This window comes from Sebastes fasciatus, chromosome 4, assembly GCF_043250625.1.
Source record: "Sebastes fasciatus isolate fSebFas1 chromosome 4, fSebFas1.pri, whole genome shotgun sequence".
NCBI classification, from domain to species: domain Eukaryota; kingdom Metazoa; phylum Chordata; class Actinopteri; order Perciformes; family Sebastidae; genus Sebastes; species Sebastes fasciatus.
In genome coordinates, this window is record NC_133798.1 from 9520174 (window position 1) to 9543559 (window position 23386).

The 23386-nt window shown below is 39.5% G+C and overlaps 2 protein-coding genes across 2 annotated transcripts; one reads left to right on the forward strand and one right to left on the reverse strand.

Moving 5' to 3' along the window:
- Positions 1 to 1131: 1131 nt before the first annotated feature.
- On the forward strand, positions 1132 to 12189 carry LOC141765699 (putative polypeptide N-acetylgalactosaminyltransferase 8). The gene is made up of 11 exons (XM_074631889.1): positions 1132 to 1399; positions 5237 to 5486; positions 7328 to 7494; positions 7716 to 7899; positions 8049 to 8246; positions 9552 to 9666; positions 9793 to 9978; positions 10827 to 10964; positions 11203 to 11298; positions 11388 to 11555; positions 11763 to 12189. The coding sequence occupies exons 1-11, from the start codon at positions 1225 to 1227 to the stop codon at positions 11895 to 11897; spliced, it is 1812 nt and encodes a 603-aa protein (XP_074487990.1). The 5' UTR covers positions 1132 to 1224; the 3' UTR covers positions 11898 to 12189.
- Positions 12190 to 14431: 2242 nt separating this feature from the next.
- On the reverse strand, positions 14432 to 23297 carry ndufa9a (NADH:ubiquinone oxidoreductase subunit A9a). Its single transcript, XM_074631890.1, has 11 exons — positions 23148 to 23297; positions 21207 to 21380; positions 20318 to 20415; positions 19334 to 19425; positions 19018 to 19159; positions 18452 to 18554; positions 18078 to 18148; positions 17631 to 17707; positions 15300 to 15395; positions 14808 to 14874; positions 14432 to 14706 (listed from the first exon to the last, which is right to left on the reverse strand). Exons 1-11 carry the CDS (start codon positions 23200 to 23202, stop codon positions 14536 to 14538), a joined length of 1146 nt encoding a protein of 381 aa, XP_074487991.1. The 5' UTR covers positions 23203 to 23297; the 3' UTR covers positions 14432 to 14535.
- Positions 23298 to 23386: the final 89 nt, after the last annotated feature.

A 23386-nucleotide genomic window follows, 5' to 3' on the forward strand; every position in this document is an offset into this window, starting at 1 on the left:
GTGATTTGGTTGCTGCGCATTTAGTGCTCTGTCATTGACGCTCCAATTTAACTTGTGCTGTATATTAATTGTATTGTCGTCTCTTCATCAACTTCTACAAGCACAAGTGGAGCTATTTATTTTGTCTTGTTTTCTCCTGTCGTCTAGTCCCAACCGTTACCTCCTTCATGACCTGGTGGAGTACATCTACCCCCTGGCACACAGACCTTTTGTGCCCTACCCACTGCCCTGCCCACTCTTATCAGTAAGTGCTTCATACAGGTTGTTCAATATTTTCCTGGCAAAAGGCATCTCTTGACTGTGAATCACTCAAGCATTCAACCACACCCAAGGTGTTTGTTGCAAAACTAAACCACAACAACAAAAAGGAGTGGTAGTTGTTGATTGCAAAGTGTACATCCATGTGTGCTACAATATCAACACACGAGCAGAGGTGTTTTGAGAAAAGAATTATTTTCCATCAAGACAGCAGCAAACTCTGTTACAACAACGTTAATGTCCTAGAGGGGTCAAGTTTGGGTTCACACTTCACTACAATTGAGAAATTTAACAGTACTTACAAATAGCTAACAGAGCCAAAGAAAATTGCAGTGTAGCAGCAGCCAAGTCCCATAAATCACAAAAACAAATAAGGTAGGTAAGAAACAATACAAGTAAACAGTCAAATTATATCCAACAACTAAAACAGAAACAAAACGGAGACTACAGCCAGGACCATGATCTTAAGTGTAATATGTATTTAATGTATGTTTTGTACAATAATAGTTCTAATAATATACTGTACTCAAGTATTGCAAGTAACAAAGAAGCACATAGAATCAATGTTGTCATTGATGCCAAAGATACTCAATGTACAATAAAACAATAAAAAACATGCTTAAATCAAAGGAGAGTGAATGTGCTTTGTAGGCACAGTAAATACTGAAGTGTACTTTGAAACCTTCATTATATTTATGGCTTGATAGTGTTAGTCCACCTCTCCACCCTCAAGTCAGCAAGGTACTATTAGGCTACTTCTAGGTATTGTATTTTCCCTTCAAAGCAATGTGTTGACTCAGTGTTCTTATGTCCGCCTCCTTAAGCCATGCTCTTTTGTTGATTTTGTTGAAGTGTAAACTGAAAGTCGTTTAAGATAAGATGTGCTTTATTGAACAACTTGAGCTGTAAAGTGGCCGGCGTAGAGGGACAGAATTACATTGATGTGATATTTCGTGAGAAACTACAATGAAGATGTATGTGCGAAGAGCCGGAATGATTGGAGCCTTTTTGCTGTTAATATACTTCATCATTTACATGATCGCTAGTTGGAGGACAGGCAAATCTTTCCCAGAGGGAGTCACAGATCAAGAGGTTGTGAGGAGGAAACTGGACATGATTGAAAAGACCCTGAACAAGCTGGGTGAGTACCAATTCAGAAGCAACCTCAAAAAGACTTAAAAGGTCTAGTGTAAAGTTCTTGCTTAGTAAACCTGTATTATATTACAGTTTTTATCAACTGTTTACACACTAACACTGGAACTTGAGACACAATGTCCACAACCTGTAACTCATGTACCAAACCTCCTGAACCCATTCTGCTAAATACAAGCACATTTACTGCTCTACACTCAGATTGCCGTTCTAAACCACGCTTTTTTCAAAACACTGCACACATTTCTCTACATTTGGCACAATCTTCAAGGATAAAATCTCCTGTGTTCACATGGAACACACTGACAATCAAAATGCTGAACTTTAATTTCCTACTATCCACTCTGACTCCTCACATGGGCAAACACATGTTGCACAATTGTTCCATTAGCGATCAGAGTTTTAGCAATAAAAGGGCCACTGGTGAGCTTTTGTGTTGTGGAGCAATGGATGCCAACACAGCAGAGAGAGGCATAGCAAGAGGAGGAACAGGAGAGCCATAATCTCTGATGAGATTCAGGTCACTTTGGTTGACCATGGTCTAACAATGAGGGAGGCTGGGCAGAGAGTACAACCACATTTACTGTAAGCAGGTTCACAGTAGGTAAGGTAAGAAATCTACTCTCATTACAGTATTACAGTACTGCATCAATACAGCACTCAATGATTAGTATTGCAAATGGACCGTAGTACTGTAAACAGAAAGTAGCCTATGTTTCAGTTACAGTATGTATGAGATTTGGAACTATATTCCAACTGCACCTATAAAGTATTTACAGTGTTGGCCAGGGAGAACATTGCCTGTGATGTTGATGAGGTGCTGTGGCCAAACTCAAACAGAAGACACGATGCAGCCTCATTTAATTGTATTTACTGTACACAGTCAATTTTTTTATTGTTTGTTCTACACTTTAAACATCCAACTAAAACATGTTTGTATTTATGTTACAGTATATTTGTCTGTTTAAAATTTTAGTATGAAAACATTATGCCAAAATATTTCACAACATTACATCATTTATTTTACAGGAGTAACACTTGACATGCAAAAGTCTCCTGAGAACAAATTCATACTAGTGTTTTCCTTTAATAATTTATATGGCGTCAAATCATAACAGAAGTTATCTCGAGACACTTTTCATATAGAGCAGGTCTAGACCGTACCCTATCAGACAGCAATGTGGCGTCATAGCCACCTTCCAAAGGCACTTCCATTGGAAAAGGATGGACAGACAGAACACAGATCCATGAGGCCACAGAAACCAGCTGCTCCACAAAAGCTCAGAAACATCACACACCTATACGGCAGTGATGGGACCTGTAGCGACTGCAGAAAATTCCAGTGCCTTTCAATGGGATTGATGTGAACTGAGTTTTGCTCATGTCCCTTTCCTGAGTGCCCAAACATGACATGTTTTGTCAGCGAGGATAATGTGAATGGACATGCTGCATTCAAAAGATGGAAAAAGCAAGAAAAAAATAGACCAGGGGACATTTTGTGTTTGTATTGGAGTTATATATTCATACTTTAAGTGAAAATTATTACTTTTACATCAGGAACATGTATTTACTCCTTAGATTAAAGTTGATACAAAACTTTCAACAAGTGGTGTGTTATAATTTCTGACCTGTGATTGGCCAAAGTATCCCGTCAAGGGCTAGATTTTTAAAGCCTGAAAACAGAACCATGAGAAGGTGCTGAAGTCTAATTTCCTCTCAGAAAACTTGAGTTACAATATGCTGAAAGGTTATTATTGAATTTTTGCCCAACGATGCCAAAAACATTCTGCCTACTGAAGCTTTAATGTTCATAACATATTGTTTTTATCATACTGTCTGTCTGAATGTATATACCTATAGTCACCCTCTGTCTGAAACTCTGAGTTTTAGCGCCCGTCTCTTTAAGCCCCCACCTGAAAAAGCCCAGTCCACTCTGATTGGTTTGCAAGAAAAATATGGCACACATTTGTCTTTCCGTCGGTGGAGATACTCAGATCGGGGCGGTATATTCTGTGACATAGAAAGGGGAACAAAATCTGAATGGATTATTGAATCACATGTTTTCTGATCTAAGCAGCCACAAAAAAACTGACTGGGTTGTCTTATTTCACTGTTTGTGGATTGGTAGGTACTCCAGATATCCAAATGTATGTGCACAACATGGATGTATAAAGAGAACTGGATACAGAGTTGTAGGGTGGCTCCCGTTCATTCCTATGAAAGTTGCTCAGTGGCGTATGAAGCCAAAATGGTTCGACTGCTGTGTGCTAAAGTACCCGGATCATCCGGCGATCTTCCGCATCCATTGGGCTCATAGAGCAGGCGCAGCAGCCTTTCCTTTAACTCTGCCTCCCAGCCCTCGCTCCAGTGCCAGTTTGGGTCTCATTCACATGAACGGAGGAAGCAAAATAACTCTGGATTCGACTATTAGTGCATTTTACAACTTTTAGGACCTAATGATTTAAATGAGGGCTATTCAAGTGATTGTACTGGGAAGTTGATTCACCTCAAAAAAAAAATGATCCGCCAATTTACAGACATCTTTTCCCCAATGTAAGTCTATGGGAAAAAGTATTTTTGGGCCTAATGGCATCATGTGACTGACATGGAAGTTGCAGTACCGCCGTTTGGCCACTACGAAAATTTGCTTCACAGGACAGTGCTCTTCCTGGGCGTTTGGTGTACAAGCAGTTAAAAAGTGAGTTTCTCCATCATATGTCTGCCTTTAAAGTGGCAGTAGGCAATATATTTTTGGCACCATTGGGTAAAACTTCCATAATAACCTTTCAGCATACGTAACATAATATTGATTAATATTTGATCAGCGCGGCCTAGTTTGACCGTTTGGTCGGACTTCGCGAGTGATTGACAGCCGGCTCTCGTAGACGACAGCTGGACAGCGGAACTCGGATCAGCTCTTACTGCATGTTTTCTTCCGGTATGTGAAATCTTGCAGATGCCGTTAGGAGCACCGGAGGACACAGAGGCACATGATTTTTTTCAGGTTACCTGTTTCATGTACTACTGTCACGATATAGCGACAGCTTTATAAAAATAACTTTTTTTAATCATATTTGCTCCAATCTCGCCTACTTCAGCTTTAAGTAAAAGGAGCAGTAATACAAAATCTTCTTGTCAAGTTAAAGTCCTGCATTCAAAACTCCCAGTTATACAGTCCATTACAGACATTAATGGACACATTCCAGCCATCAGAATGGTGAGAAAAGGGGACACAAATAAGTAAGTCAATAAGTAAAATCACACGTTGCGTCACATGCGTCGGCATGTGTCGACCATGTTTCAACTTGAGTGAAAAATGTGTGTGTATCCCGAGGGTTTACGATTACACTGCAAAAACATACATAAACAAGAAAAGAAAGAGAGGAACTTAGGGAAAACACAAAGAACTGGAGTTCCTGGTAAGTTTTGAGATTGAACTGTCACACAAACAGAAGAGACGGTCGTATGTAGGATACATTAGTAGCTAGCTAGCTACCATTAATGTCTATCTGTATATAGTTGGATGTATTGTGTCTAATGTTTGAAGATTGCCACAGCAATCAAATTGGTGCGGAAAAACACCAGGAGCAAATTTGGTTCACATTCGAACACACCTTGAGAATGTACTGTAGGTCTTTAATGGACAAGGAGAGAAAACAAGTTGGTAAGATGTTTTGTACTACATATGTGTATTAGAAGAGCTTGCAGCAATCCTTCCAGCTAAATTTCTTAACAGATTTATACTTCTATTGAAAGACTCTTGTCATTCCATTTTACTGACACTGTTTATGATTTCTGTCTTTTTTTTTAACACAATCCACCAAAGCAAAGCTGATAGAAGTATCTGGTCAAAAGAGCTCCACCAATGAACATTTTCCAAATGTGGACCAAGAAAAAGAGAAGCTGGTGATGCCAAAGTTATATCCAAACTCCATCCTGTTTTCCCACTGGGGTGATGACCTGTCAGAAAAAGAACAGAAGGAGGCTGAAGGTCTGTTTCAGATATATGGATACAATGCCTTCCTGAGTAACCGGTTGCCACTAGACCGAAAGCTTCCGGATACAAGAGACAGCAGGTAACTTTTGTTCATACTATTTTGAAAGGGGGTTTGATTATTTTGTTTCCTGACCTTTGCCGGAACTTGCTATGTAATATAATCAAATGTCTTCTCCGTCTTATGGGTGTTACTACCAGTGTTTTATATGCAGCGAATCTAATAAACCTTATAAAAATAGTGATAATTGGAATTTAGTTGCATTTTGAATATGTAAATAATTGTGCCAAAGCAATATTTAGCCAGAAATACATGCACTGGGGTGCAGGTAGCTCACCTGGTAGAGCAGGCGGCCCATGTGCCAAGGCTGAGTCCTTAACCGCAGTGGCCCAGGTTTGAATGCGACCCATGGCCCTTTGCTGCATGTCGTCCCCTCTCTCTCCCCCCTTTCCACTCAATCTATCCTGTATATCAAAAAAGGCCAACACCAAAAGAATAAGAAAATAGAAAGAAATACATGCATTCAACATGCCAAGCATCCACCAATCGGAAGGTCGGTGATTCGTTCCCCAGCTGCTCCGGTCACATGTCGATGTGTCCTTGAGCAAGACACTTAACCCCAAATTGCTCCCGAAGGCATAGCCATCGGTGTGTGAATGAGTATTTAGATTAGATCATGATGGGCAAAGTTGGCACCTTGCATGGCAGCCTCTGCCATCAGTGTATGAATGTGTGTGTGAATGGGTGAATGCTAACATGTAGTGTAAAGCGCTTTGAGTGGTCAGAAGACTAGAAAAGCGCTATATCAGTGAAAGTCCATTTACCATTAATCATTCAAGGTCAATACCTAACCTTAACCATCTCGTGAGGGTTTCGCAATTTGTGTGTTACCGTTTAGACCCAACCATTATAACTGGAGCTCTGCTCTCATGCAAACATTAAGCAATGTGAATGTGAAAGAGAGCAGTCAGTTAAATCAGTTTTGTATTAATATAGTATGTCCTTGACGTCATGTCACATGGCCACACCTTGGCATACACACTGTATGCGCTCGATCTGTCCCGCACGTACACACACACACACACACACACACACACACACACACACACACACACACATACACACACACACACACACACACACACACACACACACACACATACCGCCAGCCTCTGATCTCAGTACAGCTGCAGCGTCAGTGGGAAATTATTCCCAAGTCAATGAGGTCAACTTTCTAGTATTAACGTTACCAGTTAGCTAACGTTAGACTGTTTGATGTTAATGCCAAAAAATGAATTTTGTCCATACCAACATGCTGCGTCTCTCCTCGTGACAGGAGCATCTCTAGCAGATCCTCCAACTTTAGGACGCACAGCTAGTGGAGCCGGATCTACGTTTTTGGGGGCCCTATGCAAAATCTTGTTTTTCGACCAAATGCTATTTTTTTTCACAGCAGTATAAAATAGATAATAGAAAGGGAATTATTACCTGATTATAAAATTGAATTGTGTGTTTTTATGCAAATAACCACTATGGATGACAATATGAAAGTACAGTATAGTACAGTACTGTGTAGGCTACAATACCCTCCCATCCCCCAGAAACAGTGGTCGGACACTAATTGTAAGTGTAAGTGTAATTTCAACACTGTAATTTACCATGTGTATAATGTTTTTTCATGTAAAATATATAGAACATTTTATTACATCAGAGCTAAAATTATTCCTTCATGTAGCGCATAGATTTCAAAAGTGGCAGATAAAATTTCAGACAAAAAAACAATACTTACCTGCCATAGTGGCAGGCAATGAAAAAAGTTCATTTCAGACCCTGCCTGCAACTCAGTGCCTATTTCCCTGCCTTGCATGGGAACCTTCATTAACCAAATTGTTACACCTGTCACTACATCTCACACCATTTAGATGTCTGACGAAGAATTATCCCATGGTCCTGCCAACCATCAGCGTGGTACTGATCTACATAAACGAAGCTCTTTCGATCATTAAAAGGGCAGTACGAAGCATCATCACCCACACTCCACAGCACCTGCTGAGGGAAATCATTCTAGTGGATGACTATGGCACTTACAGTAAGTTTAACTGTGCATGATGATGTTTCGCTCAAACGTCTCAGTATCCTGATCTACATCAACCATGCCACTTATTAGTCTCATTACCCCTACTAAGGACATTTAGAGTAAATTACGTTAGCACTCACTGCTACATAATTTTTTTGTATATCATTTATATAGCTTTTTGTAGTCATCTGTACTCGTTTTATAGATTTGACTGTGGACTACTACATTTTCAGATGACCTTGGAAAACCATTACAAGACTACATAGTTCAGATTCACAAAGAGAGGCCTGGACTCATAAAGAAAGTGCGGCATACGCGACAAATGGGGCTGTCCCAGTCTCGGATCTCAGGTTGGGAGCATGCCACAGCTGATGTTGTGGCCATTTTGGATGCCCATATTGAAGCCACAGAGGGATGGTATGTACATGTTTCAGATTAAGGGGTACAGTTCAGGGAAAAACTAGTGATGAACCCTGTTATAATCCTACATCAATACTGTTAGAATGATTTACTTCACCTGCTCCTCTTGATGTTATTGTATTGTATAATCTTGGTGTCCTTACCAGGGCAGAACCTTTGCTGGCCAGGATCAAAGCCGACAGGACAGTGGTGGTGTCCCCAGTGTTCGATAAGGTGCATTTTGATGACCTGCATGTGGAAAGATATTACTCATTTGCTCATGGCTTTGACTGGGCTTTGTGGTGCATCTACGAGTCCTTTATGCCAGAGTGGTTGAAGATGGAGGATGAATCGCAGCCTGGAAAGTATGTGGAACACACACTATTTTACTTAGCCAGATTACTTTGAGTGGGATGATTACATTAGACCCTCGCCTAAATTTTAGAGTTTTGGAGAGTTCTCCTCAGGGATCGGTTGGTTGCTTTGACTTTGATGCGAAAATGTGACTTTAGACACCTATACAAAAGAGCAATCAGCTATTTTTGAGCTCATGATCTTATTTGCAGTAGGGCTAGTGGAAAACCAAATGTTTTACCACAGTGAAATATTGCTTCCGGTTCTGTGTCTGATGTTATGTTCTTTAAAGGTGCTAAATACGGGATTGGTAGCATTTCTATTGCCTCTCAACGGCTCTCAACATGGCTGGCGGTGGCGAGCCGGCGGTGAGCAGCTAATGATGCTAAAGATGCTAAACAGTACAAACAACAGCAAAAGTGCTAACAGAGTGCAAACAGTGTTTACCTGAGGGGGAACCGGAGGGTGGGTGCTACGCCTCTGCGATGACGCCATTGATCGGGACAGCGTGATCAGCTGTAACCGCTGTATGAGAGCAGTGCAGAGCCGCAGCCATGAGCTAGCTACTCTCACATGCACGAACATGCACGAACATGCACTAAAAGCACGCGCGGCCGGCCCGGCTATGTCAACAATGCAAGGAGAAGTTCGGATAACAACACGCACAGAGGGAGAGTGACTTCATTCTCTGCTCAGGTAGACATTACTCTTCTATTGTAATGGGTGTGGTATGGACCCAAATGCAGCACAAACACTGGCAGGTAACGTTGATAATAACTTTTATTCACAGCGTACACAGGAACCAGGACAAGCAGGTAAGTAAACTCACTGCACTGATTTAGATGAAGGCTGGGAGCCTTGATAGTCTTTTGTGGGTTACGGGGGCTCGACCCGGGTTGCCGAACAAGAGTACCGGTGAGTCCGGAACTAGCGTGAGCCATGTGTGTCCACCAAACAATTCAGCACCATTTTGCAGCTGTGAGCTCAGGTGGGGTGAGGTGAGGGCAGAGTTGTGGAAAAACACTGAGTGCAGGTATGAAGAGGAGCAGACTATGACATCTATATCTTTACATACCAAATAGTTGTTTGCTGCTATATTAATGCTCTGGATATCAAATTTAGCACCTTTAATAACTTTTATTAATTGCCAGTGTTTAGATTTATTTCACAGTAAAGTTTGTGCCTTTGTCTTCTTTCTATTTAAGGGGAATGTTTGTGTTTTTCATATCACTGAATCACTTTTTAAACAATAAAAAGTTTTAGCTGTTTCACAATATAACAGACAGTAAAAGTGGCTCTGTTTGTTTGTTTTGCAGGAGTCCCTCTGTTATGGGAATCTTTGCAGCAGACAGAGGCTTCCTGGGAGAAATCGGTGGGCTTGATGGTGGAATGAGAATTTACGGAGGAGAAAATGTTGAACTTGCGATTCGTGTGAGTAGCCAAAACTGACAAGTAATGAGAATTTAACATGGCACAGATTTGAAATCATTTAAAGTTGAACTTTGGGGTTATCATCACCAATGACTACAGTGTCTGATCTGTGTGTTGACTGCTCAGGTGTGGCTGTGTGGAGGGAGTGTGGAGGTTGTGCCTTGCTCCAGGGTTGCTCACATTGAGAGGGCACATAAACCGTATGCGCTTGATCTCAACCCTTCCATGAGGAGAAATGCATTGAGGGTTGCAGATATCTGGTTGGACGAGTACAAGCGGAACGTGTTTATTGCCTGGAACATTCCCCTTGAGGTTAGCGCAATTATTTATGTTGTTAGAGATTAAGTTTAGTACATGTACGGTATAGTATTTTATACAGTAGCTCAATTAGTAATACATTACATTCATAAAATGCTGACGAATGTCTGGAAACATGGATCATAAAATGTAAACAAGTTAACGATAAGGATTAGTCTAGGTGGGTTGTATGCCTCCTTAGCATTGGCATACATCAGGTCCCGTATCTTATTTCCCCTGGTTGGGCAGTCCATAAACTGCTTGAATGTGAGTCGCAGCCAAACTCTCTTGACAAATAATATGGACGTAGGCTTATCTCAATTATCTGTTTGGATATACTGTATAATGACACACTAGCTGCTGCTAGAAATGTGCTTGTTGAGACAGACCTTGAACCAAAGGTGTTTCACAATTTGCTTAAGGTGTCTAACCTTAACCATTCAAGGTCAATGCCTAACCTTAACTATTTGAGGTCAATGCCTAAACTTTACCATCTAGCGAGAGTTTCCCAACTCGTGGGTTACCTTCTAGACACGACAAAGATTACGTCTTGTCAGCTACTGCATTAACAAACATTGCAACAAGAAAAGCAAAGGGACCCATTTACAATGTTTATGTTGTAAAGTTTGAAAGGTCTATTGTGCATGCTGACTCACTGTCACTGCTAACTAGGATACTTAAATAGAACAGAGCCATCATTCATGTTTTTTCAGAATAAGACTCAATGTTTTGTAACTTAGCAACACCTGTGTTTTTTAAGAGCCAGCATTTCCACATGTATTTGCTTGCTCTCTTATAAATAAGAGACTTATTTGTTTAGAAGAGTATAGATTTTACCAAGATTTTGCTTTGTTCATACACAGAATCATGGAATCGATACTGGTGACGTGTCAGAGAGGAAGAAGCTCAAAGAAAAGCTGAAATGTAAACCTTTCAAGTGGTACCTGGACAACGTTTATCCAAGTCTGGAAACATGGGATAACCTCTTGGGGTATGGTGTGGTAAGGGACATTTTAAGTCATTCATTTGTAACAGGTCATTTTTTAGTGTGAGTACTATATTAGTCAGCCTGAAATAACTACACTTTGAATTCAAGATCAAAAATCTGTATTTAATGAGTACTATCTTCAATGAATATACTAAATAAAATCACATTTTAAAAGATATAAAACACAAATAATGAATGTTCACATAGTGGTCAAACACAAAGCAAATAAATGACTCTCTTGACCTGTACAGCTGCAGAACACGCTTCTCATTAGCCATTGTGTGGACCAGGGCGCTGTTCCAGGAAACATCCCCATCCTGTATCAATGCCACTTCCAGCAGCCACAGGTAGTCTAAGAAAACAGGCAGAAAAAACGGACACTGAAATGATAATAATAAATCATAAATATTAAATCAGAACTCATCCTTTTCACCAGCATTGCTTCTACAACGCAGATGGTGAAATCTTCATTGGGGGGATTAAATCTCACAAATATAACAGTAACCGCTGCCTGGTTGATCCTGGCTCTGGCAGCACTCCCACTCTGCAGGACTGTCAGCTGGCAAAACTAAACCAACTACACATGCACTGGGACTTCAAACAAGTAAGACCTCAATCACGGTAGTATGTTCTGACCCCTGTGCAGTGACGTTTTGAACAATCCAGCACAGTCTTTTACCAGTAGGAGGTGCCAAAGTCATAAATGTCCGATCCTACACATACAGTATATCGCTTGAAAATATCATTGCGTTAGTTAGATGCATTTATGCTACCATCTCATAAATTCTCTCTCTTGATCAAACTTTTACAGGGCCAAGCGATCATAAACAAAGCAACAAAGAGATGTCTAGAGATCGTCCAGGGACAAAGCACGGACTATGAGGTCATCATTCAACAGTGCAGTGGACAGAGCTGGAAGATTGAGCATCTTATCACAAGTTTTTAGTTTGGGCTTAAACTGAATTCATAATAAAGAATAATGACAAACTGGATCTTATTTCATTTTTTTTACTGATTAATACAAAATGAAAAACGAAAGTTTGACTGACTGACTGTTTTTGTGTCATTCTCGTAACATGACCTGTGTGTGTGCAATTATCCAGACTTTCTTGAAGAACCCAAATGCAACATCTACCAATCAGGGTCGATGAATTCTACACGTGTGATCAATTTTTTTTTTTTTTACAATTTCCTATGTACAAACATCATGACTTAAATATCTTTACATTAGACCAATAGGATCAGATGCATACAAAATAAATAAATAAATAAATAAACAAACAAACAAACAAACAAACAAATGGCAACACTGAAAAATAAATGAATTAAATTTAATTGCTAGGGTTTTTGGTAAATTATATTCTTCCATTATGCATTGCATTCTTATTTTTCATTACTCTGATGGCATTCAATTAAGAAAGAAACCCATTATGAAACACAGTAAACCTAGGTTTCACTTTCATATACTTGGATTTCTGTAAATAAAATTTCCCAAGAATAAGAATGTTATTAACCAGAAAGTCACCGTTGCTATTGTCAACGACGAGTCCAAGGTGTCCTTTTGAGAAAAGTTTCAATTCGTAACAATTCACTGGACGGATACACTCCATTTAGAATTTTAAAAAATCGATTTCTTTTGCTTTGGGACTTGTGGGAAATTTTAAATATTTAGTTCATGTGAATGTTTTTTTCCGAATAGATTAGTGAAACTGAGTTTCTATACAACACTATAGGGTATGAGATTTTATTAAACATATTTCTCAATGTTTTGTTTGGGATATTGATTGGAGTCACAGAGCCTCCAACAAAAACTTGTGGGAGACAAGTAGCAACAAGTTGTTAAGATTCCTTTAATTAAGCATATCATAGAATTTGGGATGGATTTAGTTATGGATTTAAATGTGATACGACTGCCATTAAATCATATAAGGCAGAAATTCTCATATGACATGATTGCAACACGTTCTCATCTCACATCACACACTGAAGCTTTGTCCCACCCGAAGGGTGCCACAGTAAACAACCACTCTCAATAAGCCTATTGTGAATCACAGATCAAATAACTTTCTCCAACCAGTCATACTTCAACGATTAGTTTTTTGAATTGCACCTATTAAGGAATTATTCCTTAGGTTATCTTGCCAGTTTGCGACCAGCAAAAGAGGTTCTCTGTGTAGAGGCCCCTCAGAATTGGGTTAGCGGCACACTTGTTGACTTGTATTTGCTGACTGAATTCTCCTTGAATTCAAGACATAAATAAACCTCCAGTGTAAGTCATTCCTGGTCTCTGGTCCACTTTTTCAGTCTCCAATTAATTGCTCTCAAAATTTCTCCACAATTAGGCGTTGTCGTGCAGTCTTCCAACATAACTACAGAATAAGTGCAATTTTAAGTTTTTATTCGCCATTGCCTTACCAGAACTGGGTTTGACGGAATCATAAAAGAATCTAGTTTTATACATAATATTTTTAGATTTATACGTGTACAAACAGTCCCTTTAACTTAAAAAATTACAACTTTTTTTCTTGTGGACATAAACTTTAAGGACTGCAAATTCAGCACAATGCTATTGCATGGTGACATGCATTTTGTTTCCCCTTCAATGTACTTCTTTTGTCGGCAAAGGCAAAATTCTGTAAATTGCGCATAACTGCATAACACACCACCTCCAGCCTCCATGGAGGGGATTGTCTGTGCGTTCCAATACTCCTTCTTCCAAACTATTCAGTATGCCAGAAAAACATTTATTGTGATATAAATATCGTCTTAGATTTTTGATATTGTAATATTGCTTAAGTGTTGTCTATTCCTGGTTTTAAATGCTGCATTACAGTAAAGTGATGTAATCTTTTTAACACATCAGACTGTTCTAGCTGTTCTATTATTTGCTTTTACCCACTAAGTCATTATAGCCACATTACTGAAGATTATTTATCAAAACCTTTGTCAAAATATTTTGTGAAAGCACCAATAGTCAACCTTACAATATCATTGCAATATTGTTAGAGGTATTTGGTAAAAAATATTGTGATATTTGATTTATTCCTTATTACCTAGCCATATATCTACTGTATGTAGCATGCCAAAAATACCAGGGTATCCTATTACATCCAGTAGCATTTTACAGTATGCAAGCCAGCCTGCTTTTCTGGCTATTCTGACCCACAATCCTCTGCACAGCAGATATATGAGCAAGAGGGTCAAAGTACAAGGCGCAATGTTATGACAAAGTAGTAAGTCCCAATTGTATTCATATTGCAAGCAACAGTACGTACTTTGTAAGGGCAGCTGCAATACGGTACCAAAAGTAAAAACAAAAAGTATGTGATTTAGAACGTAGCCTGTGTTTCTGCGTTTTCTGTTGTACAACAATAAAATGTAAAAGTCCAATGGGGTAAACATGAAGAATGGGTGAATACTCTTTAGAGGCACTGTAATGGTGAAGTCATATTAAATAAAAACATTCAAAACAAGACAACCTTTAGAGGATCATTTTTTTTAATGTATTTACAGAACATAGTTAAAGACCAAACAATCAGAGAAACTGACGTCCTCTGGCTGCCCTGGTTGGTGTTGTTGGTAGTTTAATAGTTGACAGTCTTGGCTGGTTTTGTCTCATCCAGGTCAGCTTCCAGGTAACGGAATCGGCGATGGCGACGCAGAATCTCAATTGCCCTTTGCTCTACAGTGGAGGGAGTGATACCAAGATCTTCCAGACCAGGAAGTCCTGGGTACTTCATGTCTGTTGTGTGAAACTGGAGAATAAAAGCGCAGGACAGAATTAGTGTTGGAGGCTCTACAGTTGGTGACACAATTCTCAAAACTTCAAGTTATTCCAAGATCCTGGTTGTCTTACCCTGTCGACTTTGTCTGCGGTTGTCCAGGGCTCAAATGGGTTCATTGCGAAAAACTGCGCAGCAAGGCTGAAATTAAAAAAACAGAAACTATCACATGATTGTACAGTATATAACAACTGCACCCAAAAGACCCCTGTAGAGGTTTTGGTTACAAGTGGCACAATCAGGGAATTTTTTGATGAAGGGGTTGCTGTTTTGTTTGTATAATGTGTTCAATCAGCGCAGGTACACCACAAACATGGGGCAACGTGTTAAACATTTCACCAGAATGTGAAATAGGATCTGTGAGAAACACCTCTAGAAACTGCTCGTGTGTTGATATTGTAGCACACAGGGGTGTACACTTTGCAACCAACAATTAACCACTCCTTTATGTTGTGTGTTTTTTTTAAACAACAAACACTTCGGGTGTGGTTGAATGCTTGAGTCATTTACAGTCAAGAGATGCGTTTTGGCAGGAAAATATTGAACAACCTGTACGAAGCACTTACTGATAGAGTGGGCGGGGTAGGGGGTAGGGCACAAAAGGTCTGTGTGCCAGGGCGTAGATGTACTCAACCAGGTCATGAAGGAGGTAACGGTTGGGACTAGATGACAGGAGAAAACAAGACAAAAATAATGCATGAATGTAAATCTGTGCTCAGGTGATACAAATACAGGGCATGAACCACAATCCAACATATGTTGACACACAAGGTTTCCTATCCTTCAGTAGGCCGTTTCTGTGCAGACAAGGTAGTCTGTAAAGCTAAGTTCACGCCATAGTCATCATATCGCTATACTGTTCACACTACACAACTTGCTGTCTTGTAATCGGGAGTCTTGAAGTCGTTGTGGTTTTCACACTACGTGACTGACTGGCAACGGGGCCCCACACAACGAGATCTTTCACTGGGAGGAATCCCCGATGAGGTCTCCAAACTATGTTTTTATCACGAAAACATGCGAGAAATACACGGTATATGACGTGATACTAGGGCTGGGACGATTCATCTATCTCTCAATTCGATATGTATTGCAATTTTGAAGTATTGTGATTTTACAAGTATTACGATTTATTGCGTTTTTTGGTAACTTTTTTAACACTGGACTGTGGAAAAAATTTAATCATACACTTCTAGAGACTTTTACTTTGGAAAATATCTAAATTGTTACAGTTAAAATGTTTGATTTGCAGCATGTATGTAGTCGGAGATGTCCTGAAGTCAAATACATCAGTCATTATTTATTACATTTTTTTCCAGCAACCCAAAAATCAAAGAATAAAGAATTTCCTCACAATTTAATGGTATTTTCTATTTAATTATAAACACCATGGAATGTTTTATGTTTCTAGTGAATATAATCCCATCAATCTTATTTCCATTTATGTATACAGTTCCCTTTGTTAACACCTTATTTTGAAAACCGGAGGTAGTCACACGTGTATACTTCCATTAACTTCGCCAAGTCCGTCGTTAGCTCTGCCGTCAGATTCGTTCTCTTTATACATCCATGGTCAGCTCCATCGGGGCTGTTTGAATTCATTTAACATAAATGTCAGTATATGGGTGCTCTACAGTTGTAGCGTCGGCTGATTTGACCACGGAGATGCAAGTGACGGCTGGCTTGACCGCACGTTACCGCAAGATGATAACGTTTCCTGTCCATCACAGAGTTACCCGTCAACCCGTGTCTCGCGCTCTCGTTGGCTGTAGCTCGTGGCCGGAGTCGCCGACAGGTCCAGATATTTAGCATGCTAGATATCTGGCATGTGTCTGCGAGCTCTCTGCTCACGTCTTTGAGCAGTTCACACATGACGCGTGAGTGCCGATGTGCAGGTGAGCCAACGCCAATTTGCTTCTGATATGGGGCTTTCCACGGGGAGCTCCAAAAACTGTCAGGGAGCGGAAAATCAGGGCTAACGTTGTGTAGCGTGAACTAGCTATAACTTTCACTAAAATGCATCCTTGTCTGTCACCTCTCTATATGCAGGACATTCTCTTTCCTCTCAATAACTTGTACTAATGAAAATTACTCCAAAATGTGCATGTCTTTTTAGTGCACTGCTGCCATTCAGGCCATGGTCATGCTTTTTTGAACTCTAAACCAAAGACAAAACAGTTGACCTTCTGTGTAAGTTAACTTAAAAAATTACAACTTTTTTTCTTGTGGACATAAACTTTAAGGACTGCAAATTCAGCACAATGCTATTGCATGGTGACATGCATTTTGTTTTCCCCTTAAATGTACTTCTTTTGTGGGCAAAGGCAAAATTCTGTAAATTAATAGAGACTTTTACTTTGGAAAATATCTAAATTGTTACAGTTAAAATGTTTGATTTGCAGCATGTATGTAGTCGGAGATGTCCTGAAGTGAAATACATCAGTCATTATTTATTAAATTTTTTTCCAGCAACCCAAAAATCAAAGAATAAAGAATTTCCTTACAATTTAGTGGTATTTTCTATTTAATTAATAAACACCATGTAATGTTTTATGCTTCTGGTGCATATAATCCCGTCAATCTTATTTCCATATATGTTTTTTTTTGTATAAACAGTTCCCTTTGTTAACACCTTATTTTGAAAACCAGACGTAGTCATGTGTATACATGAAAAAAAAAAAAAAAAAAATTCTGTAAATTGCGCCCATGACTTCACCAGAGTACTCTTTCTTGCTCAGTACAGATTATGGTCATTACTGTTGATTGTTCTTGCCACAAATTTAAGTCTATAAATTATTTGTGCTTTATGTCGTCTCTGTTATCAAATATCAGTAGTTGCTCTATTCCTAGGCACAGGTTTTTGAAACAACAAAGTTATTTGAGTGCTGACCACCTACCCAACTAATGCAAATGTCTTCCCATTAGCATCAGGGTCTCTGACAGCATTGATAATAGCCTTGGCCACATCCACCACCTGAGGGAGAAAAGAGACGGTTTAGTTGGGTTCATTTGATAAGCACATTCAGTGAGTAGAGTTATTCAGTGTGTATTGTCTCCGTTAGACAAAATGGGACAAGCATGAATATTGGAAACCCAAGTTAATGAGACAAATTGTTTCAAAGTACATTGTCATCTGACACATTTAGCAGTAGGAATGCTTATAACAACAAAACTTGGGTGTTGTCACAAAACTGAACTATGACTATGATAAACTGGTTTTAGGATGGGCAACAGGACTTTTTTGCACAGTCCAAAAATAGAATTATTTTAGAAGTTATTTCTGGAAGTTTACATTTATTATAAGGGGAAATATTTGAATAGCTGCTTCCTTTCTATAAACTTACATGAACAGGCTGCTTCACAGTCTTTTTCCCCAGAGATATGAGTGGAACAGCATTGCCAAACCAGCGCATGTCTGAAAAAGGATTAAAGCCGCACATACACACACATACATTTTCATTGGTTAGCTGTTAACTGCAACATTTTCAATAGCTCCTCTGGTGCTTGTAGAAGTTGATGAAGAGACGACAATACAATTAATATACAGCACAAGTTAAATTGGAGCGTCAATGACAGAGCACTAAATGCGCAGCAACCAAATCACTGAAAAGGAGCTCAACAACATTCACAAACATGACGTGGCACATCATGTCTTGGCATCACTTAGAGACTGAACTGTTCTCATTGTCTCTTTCACTCCCACAAACAACTGTCTTACTTGCATAGTAGTTGAAGAATCTGTCCTCCCTCCCAAAGATCTCAGAGGGCTTCATGATGATCGCTTCAGGAAATTCATCTCTCACTGCTGTCTCTCCTACAGCCTATGGTAAAGGAACATTATACACAATGATCAACTACATTTTAGGGATGTGCATTAGAAGCAAAAATACTATTAAAAAAATCCCCATCATCAACCCATCCCTACTACATTTACACAGGTTAAAGGTTGATATCATTTTTATGTAGACTCATTTTTTTTTTGTTGAAATAATACATCCACAGAGCTTTTAGAAAGGTGCCAGATAAAAGTATGGCTTTTCCAAAAAAAAAAAGAAAGAAAAAAAAAAACGGGTCCAAAATGACTTTTGAATGTTTTGTTTATCTCTGTGGAAGTTATCTGACGTTCAGTTCCCACTTCTAAGCACTATGTGAAGTAAATGCAATGGAACGGGCAGGGAGAGTGCGACATCTGGTGGCTGAATGTTATCAATAGCACCTTTAACCTTCACTGGCTTAAACATGCATATACTGTATGTTACTCTATGTCCCAAAACAGCCCTCTACCTTGTTCCTCAGGTATTTGGACTGGCTGCGTATGTCAGCGTTGAGGTGAGACATGTGGACGAACTTTGTGATGCCGGCCTCTCTGGTTGCCTTGGCAATTTGCTGAGGGATGGTCACGAAGGCATCCTCATAGCGATAGTTCCTTTACACAAAAAGAGGAGAAATACTTGCATGTGAATGCTTACCTACAATAAACACACCCATTCAGCAATGTCCTCCAACATTCACCTATACCTACATCGCCATGCCAGCTTAAAATTCTATTTCATGTGAACAACATAATACATACTGTACATCACATGCTTTAAGACATTACCTTGTCTCCCATTCTCTGCCCACTAGGTTGATGACAACATTAGAGTGCTCCAAAGCCCGTTTGATGGAGTCTTTGTTCCTGGCATCCCACTCCTGCAACAAGGCAGAGCAGAGACAACACATTTGCATTTAATTAAAAGGTATAATATGCAAGAATTAACTAAAAAACATTGTATAGACTGATCCATAAATAATCCCTCTCAATCATCACCTATATGCCCCACTAGAAGTGTGTGGCGATGTCTTTTTTCTGCAGCGACCCTCTGCCTGTATTTTCTCCTTTGTTTTTATTTTGCTTTACTCAGGACGCTTCTGGGCATCAGCAAACAGCCTTTCGGTCCCACGTAGGGGTGTAACCCCCAGCCAAGAACACAGCGCAGGTTGTGCAATCTGTTCAGGTGGTCAAATATCGGCACTTTGTCACGCCCCTCGACTTCTGATACCGACTCTCAAGTCCCCCTTTACTCTGTTAGATGCAAAGCGGGCGTATTTCACAGATGAAAACCGACTGTGTTATGTGCATGTGCCCAGTGATCCCCCTGATCCTCTCTGTGCTGTGAGTGCAGCTATGATCGGTGTGTGTCTGTAGTTTAACAAGAGCAGCGCTGAGCCACAGCCAGCAGACAGGAGGCGTGCATTCATTCAAAATCCGGCAATCGGCACCTTTCCGTAGAGTTGTGCGGAGTTGGTTGTGTGTTTATTTGTGTTTTAGAACGTAACCACCGTGAAACAATCAGAATATAACGTTTTATTTCTCTGATTCGCTGCTTTGTTCTCACTAACGCCGCCCTCTCTTGAGCCGAGGAGGTGTGGACAACTTTGAATGCGGTGTGTTAACAAACAGCAACTGACAACGGTTACATATTATACCTTTAAGGCTCTAAATGTATTATTTATAATAAGTGCATGCAGATCAAAGATTACATCATCCATGAGTGTTGCAAGATTTCTGCAGGATGCCTGTGTGTGTCTGTATACAGCTTACCATGAAAATGATCTGTCCAAGATCACCCATGGGCCTCAAGTACATGAGGTCATACTGATCACAGCGGTGAGGGATGACAATCTGAGAGCCAATCCGACCTGCAAATCATCAGTTAAGAAACACAGACAATCACATCTTTGGGTCATGATCTCTTAGAATTTGATAGCAATAATACGATAAAAATATAAAATAGTTCAAATGCCATAACTCCAACATATAAATGAACTGCAGTGATGGGCCCCAGAACACGTTTATGTGTCTTGTTAGAGGTTATCTTTTTGTTTAGATTTTTGGCTGGTTAGCAGTAATTAAAATAAAATCTTGGGAGGAAATAAATAACCGAACAGCTCATGTCAGCCATCGAGTTTCAAAACCACGTACTGTTAACATACTGTACCATGCACCACGTTCTGAATACTGCCTCTTACATCAGTTACTGTCTTGGTTGAACGGGCTATTCAGATTCCCCTTTAATATCCTGCTGTCAAATATTGTATCTGTGTAACCATAAATAACCATAATGTACTGAATGCATGTCAATGTAAGCTATTGACAACACAGTATGACAACCTTACTGCCACTTGACTTGTCCAACAACCTGTAGAAATTTAGTTTCTCACAATTTTGGGTTCCATAAATCCCTGCTGTGATGCTGACTAGTGACTACAATTCAAATCAATTTAGGAGTAGCATCTCCTTAATGGGAAAACATGTTGGCATCTCAGACAACATTATAGTATTATTGTTCTCATGAGATGAGGGATATTGGACACAGGATGTGATGTTCACAAGCACAAGCTCATAAAGACAATACACAAGTTTGCTGAATATAGAGTAAATATTAGTGTGTGAATATTACATCAGTATTTACGCTATATTTTTAACTCACCCAGCCTGTTGACCACGTATCGACCCAGAAAACCTGTGGCACCAAACACCGTTGCCGCTATTCCACTGGAGGAGGAGCGTCCTCCTTTCCCTTTGGGGATGACAGCATGGTGGAGCTTCCTCTGCTGGACTGTGGTGACCGAGGCAGCCGACAATACAGCAGGGGAGCAGCTACCTATTGAGAAGAGAGGAACACAGGCAGCGTTTGATCCATATGAAGTGGTAAGATTACAACTTGCCAATTTATTGATACACTTTGCTAAAACTAATTAAGCGATAAAACCTTTTGTTGAAACTGTTTTATAGAGGTTTGTGGTGCTCTGCTTGCTAATGCTTACTGTTATGTATATATATATATATATATATATATATATACACTGTATATAAATTTGGGATGCATCGATCCGACTTTTTCAGTCCTGATATAGATAACGATAACTGGGCTTTGGGTATCGGTCGAAACAGAGTACTGATCCGATACCAGTGTATAATTAATAAGCTGTATGTCTCACTGTGTGGAAGTGACTGGGATCATTCTTTTATGTGTAAGGCAACATCAGGCTTGACTTAACTATTGCTTTCTTCACTTTGCAAACAATGTGACCAATACATACATAGATATAAATTGATTTAATTGTTCTTTATTAGTAAAATAATAAATCGTACACCAGCAACTTGGTAAAAAAATCATCGAACTGGAATTACAATTCAAGTGTAAACTTTTTTAATGCAGCAACAAATTGGTCAAAACTTGAACACAAATTAAAATTCCAGTATATAATATATATGAACATAGAATTGAACTGAATAGATTGTCACCGATATCGATCCAGATATTTGAGTCAGTATAGGCCCGATATATGCTGCATTAAAAAAAGTTTACACTTGAATTGTAATTCCAGTTTGATGGTTGTTTACCATGTTGCTGGTGTACGATTTATTATTTTAATAATAAAGAACAATTAAATCAATTTATATCTATGTAAGCATTGGTCACATTGTTTGCAAAGTGAAGAAAGTAATGTTTAAGTCAAGCCTGATGTTGCCTTACACATAAAAGAATGATCCCAGTCACTTCCACACAGTGAGACATACAGCTTATTAATTATATATATAATATATATATACACACACACACACACACATTGTGTTATACTCTCTGTCACTACAAACTAGCTGTAGACTAACGACCAGATTTATATCATGTTTATAGCATGTTTGTTTTTATAGCTTATTTTGTAAATTGTACATTTTTATTCTTATTTTATTCTAACGTTTTATCTATTCTTTGTTATTATACTGTTTGTCTCGCACCAAAAAGCCAAAGAAAATTCCTCGTGTATACCCCTTACACCTGGCAATAAACACCTTTCTGATTCTGATTCTGATGAAAATCAACACATGAGCAAGAAGAGCTCTTAAAAGGCTGCATGCTTCCTTACAAATAACTAAACAGGAATCTTGGACTGTGCCAGTGGATGAATACTGCATTATATAATGCATTATACTGCATTATAATGCAGTATAATGCATTATATAATGCATTATAATGCTTGATGTGAACCGTATAGAAACAGGAACCAAGGCTAACTCAGTGTCGCTGTGCAGACGCATATTATTGTCAACATCATCACTGTAAAACAACAGACAGTCAGTCAGACAGACATCTGAAGCTGTTGTTGTGTTTCCAGAGTAAACAGCCTGTAATAGTGATAACTAATGTTTATAAAACAGTAAAGTGAGCCACTAGAACAGCCGGCACGTCAAATGCAGCTAGGTGAAGCTAGCAGACTAGCCGAGGCTGGTAACAAGGTCACTGAGCAGTGTGAGGTCTACCTGTGAGTCTGGGTCAGCACGACGAGTGTAAAGATCTGAAACCACAACATTACACTCTGAGATGTTAATGTAGTTATCAAATGCGTCCTGTTTAGACTTTACTCACTTGTAATCTTTGGAAGGACACTCACAGGACGGCTAACCAGCGCTAACGAAGCCATGTTTCCGACTACGGCAGGCCGTGAGGGACAAACGTCACGGAATGCGCCCCTACGTCACAACAGTGGTACACTTGTTGGTACACTTGTTTGGTCCTTACCGCAAAAGTTCCTTCTAACAAATAAGGTAAAAGAGGTGTCATTTAAGTTGATCCACAGATTCTATCCAGTGAAACATTTCTTACAA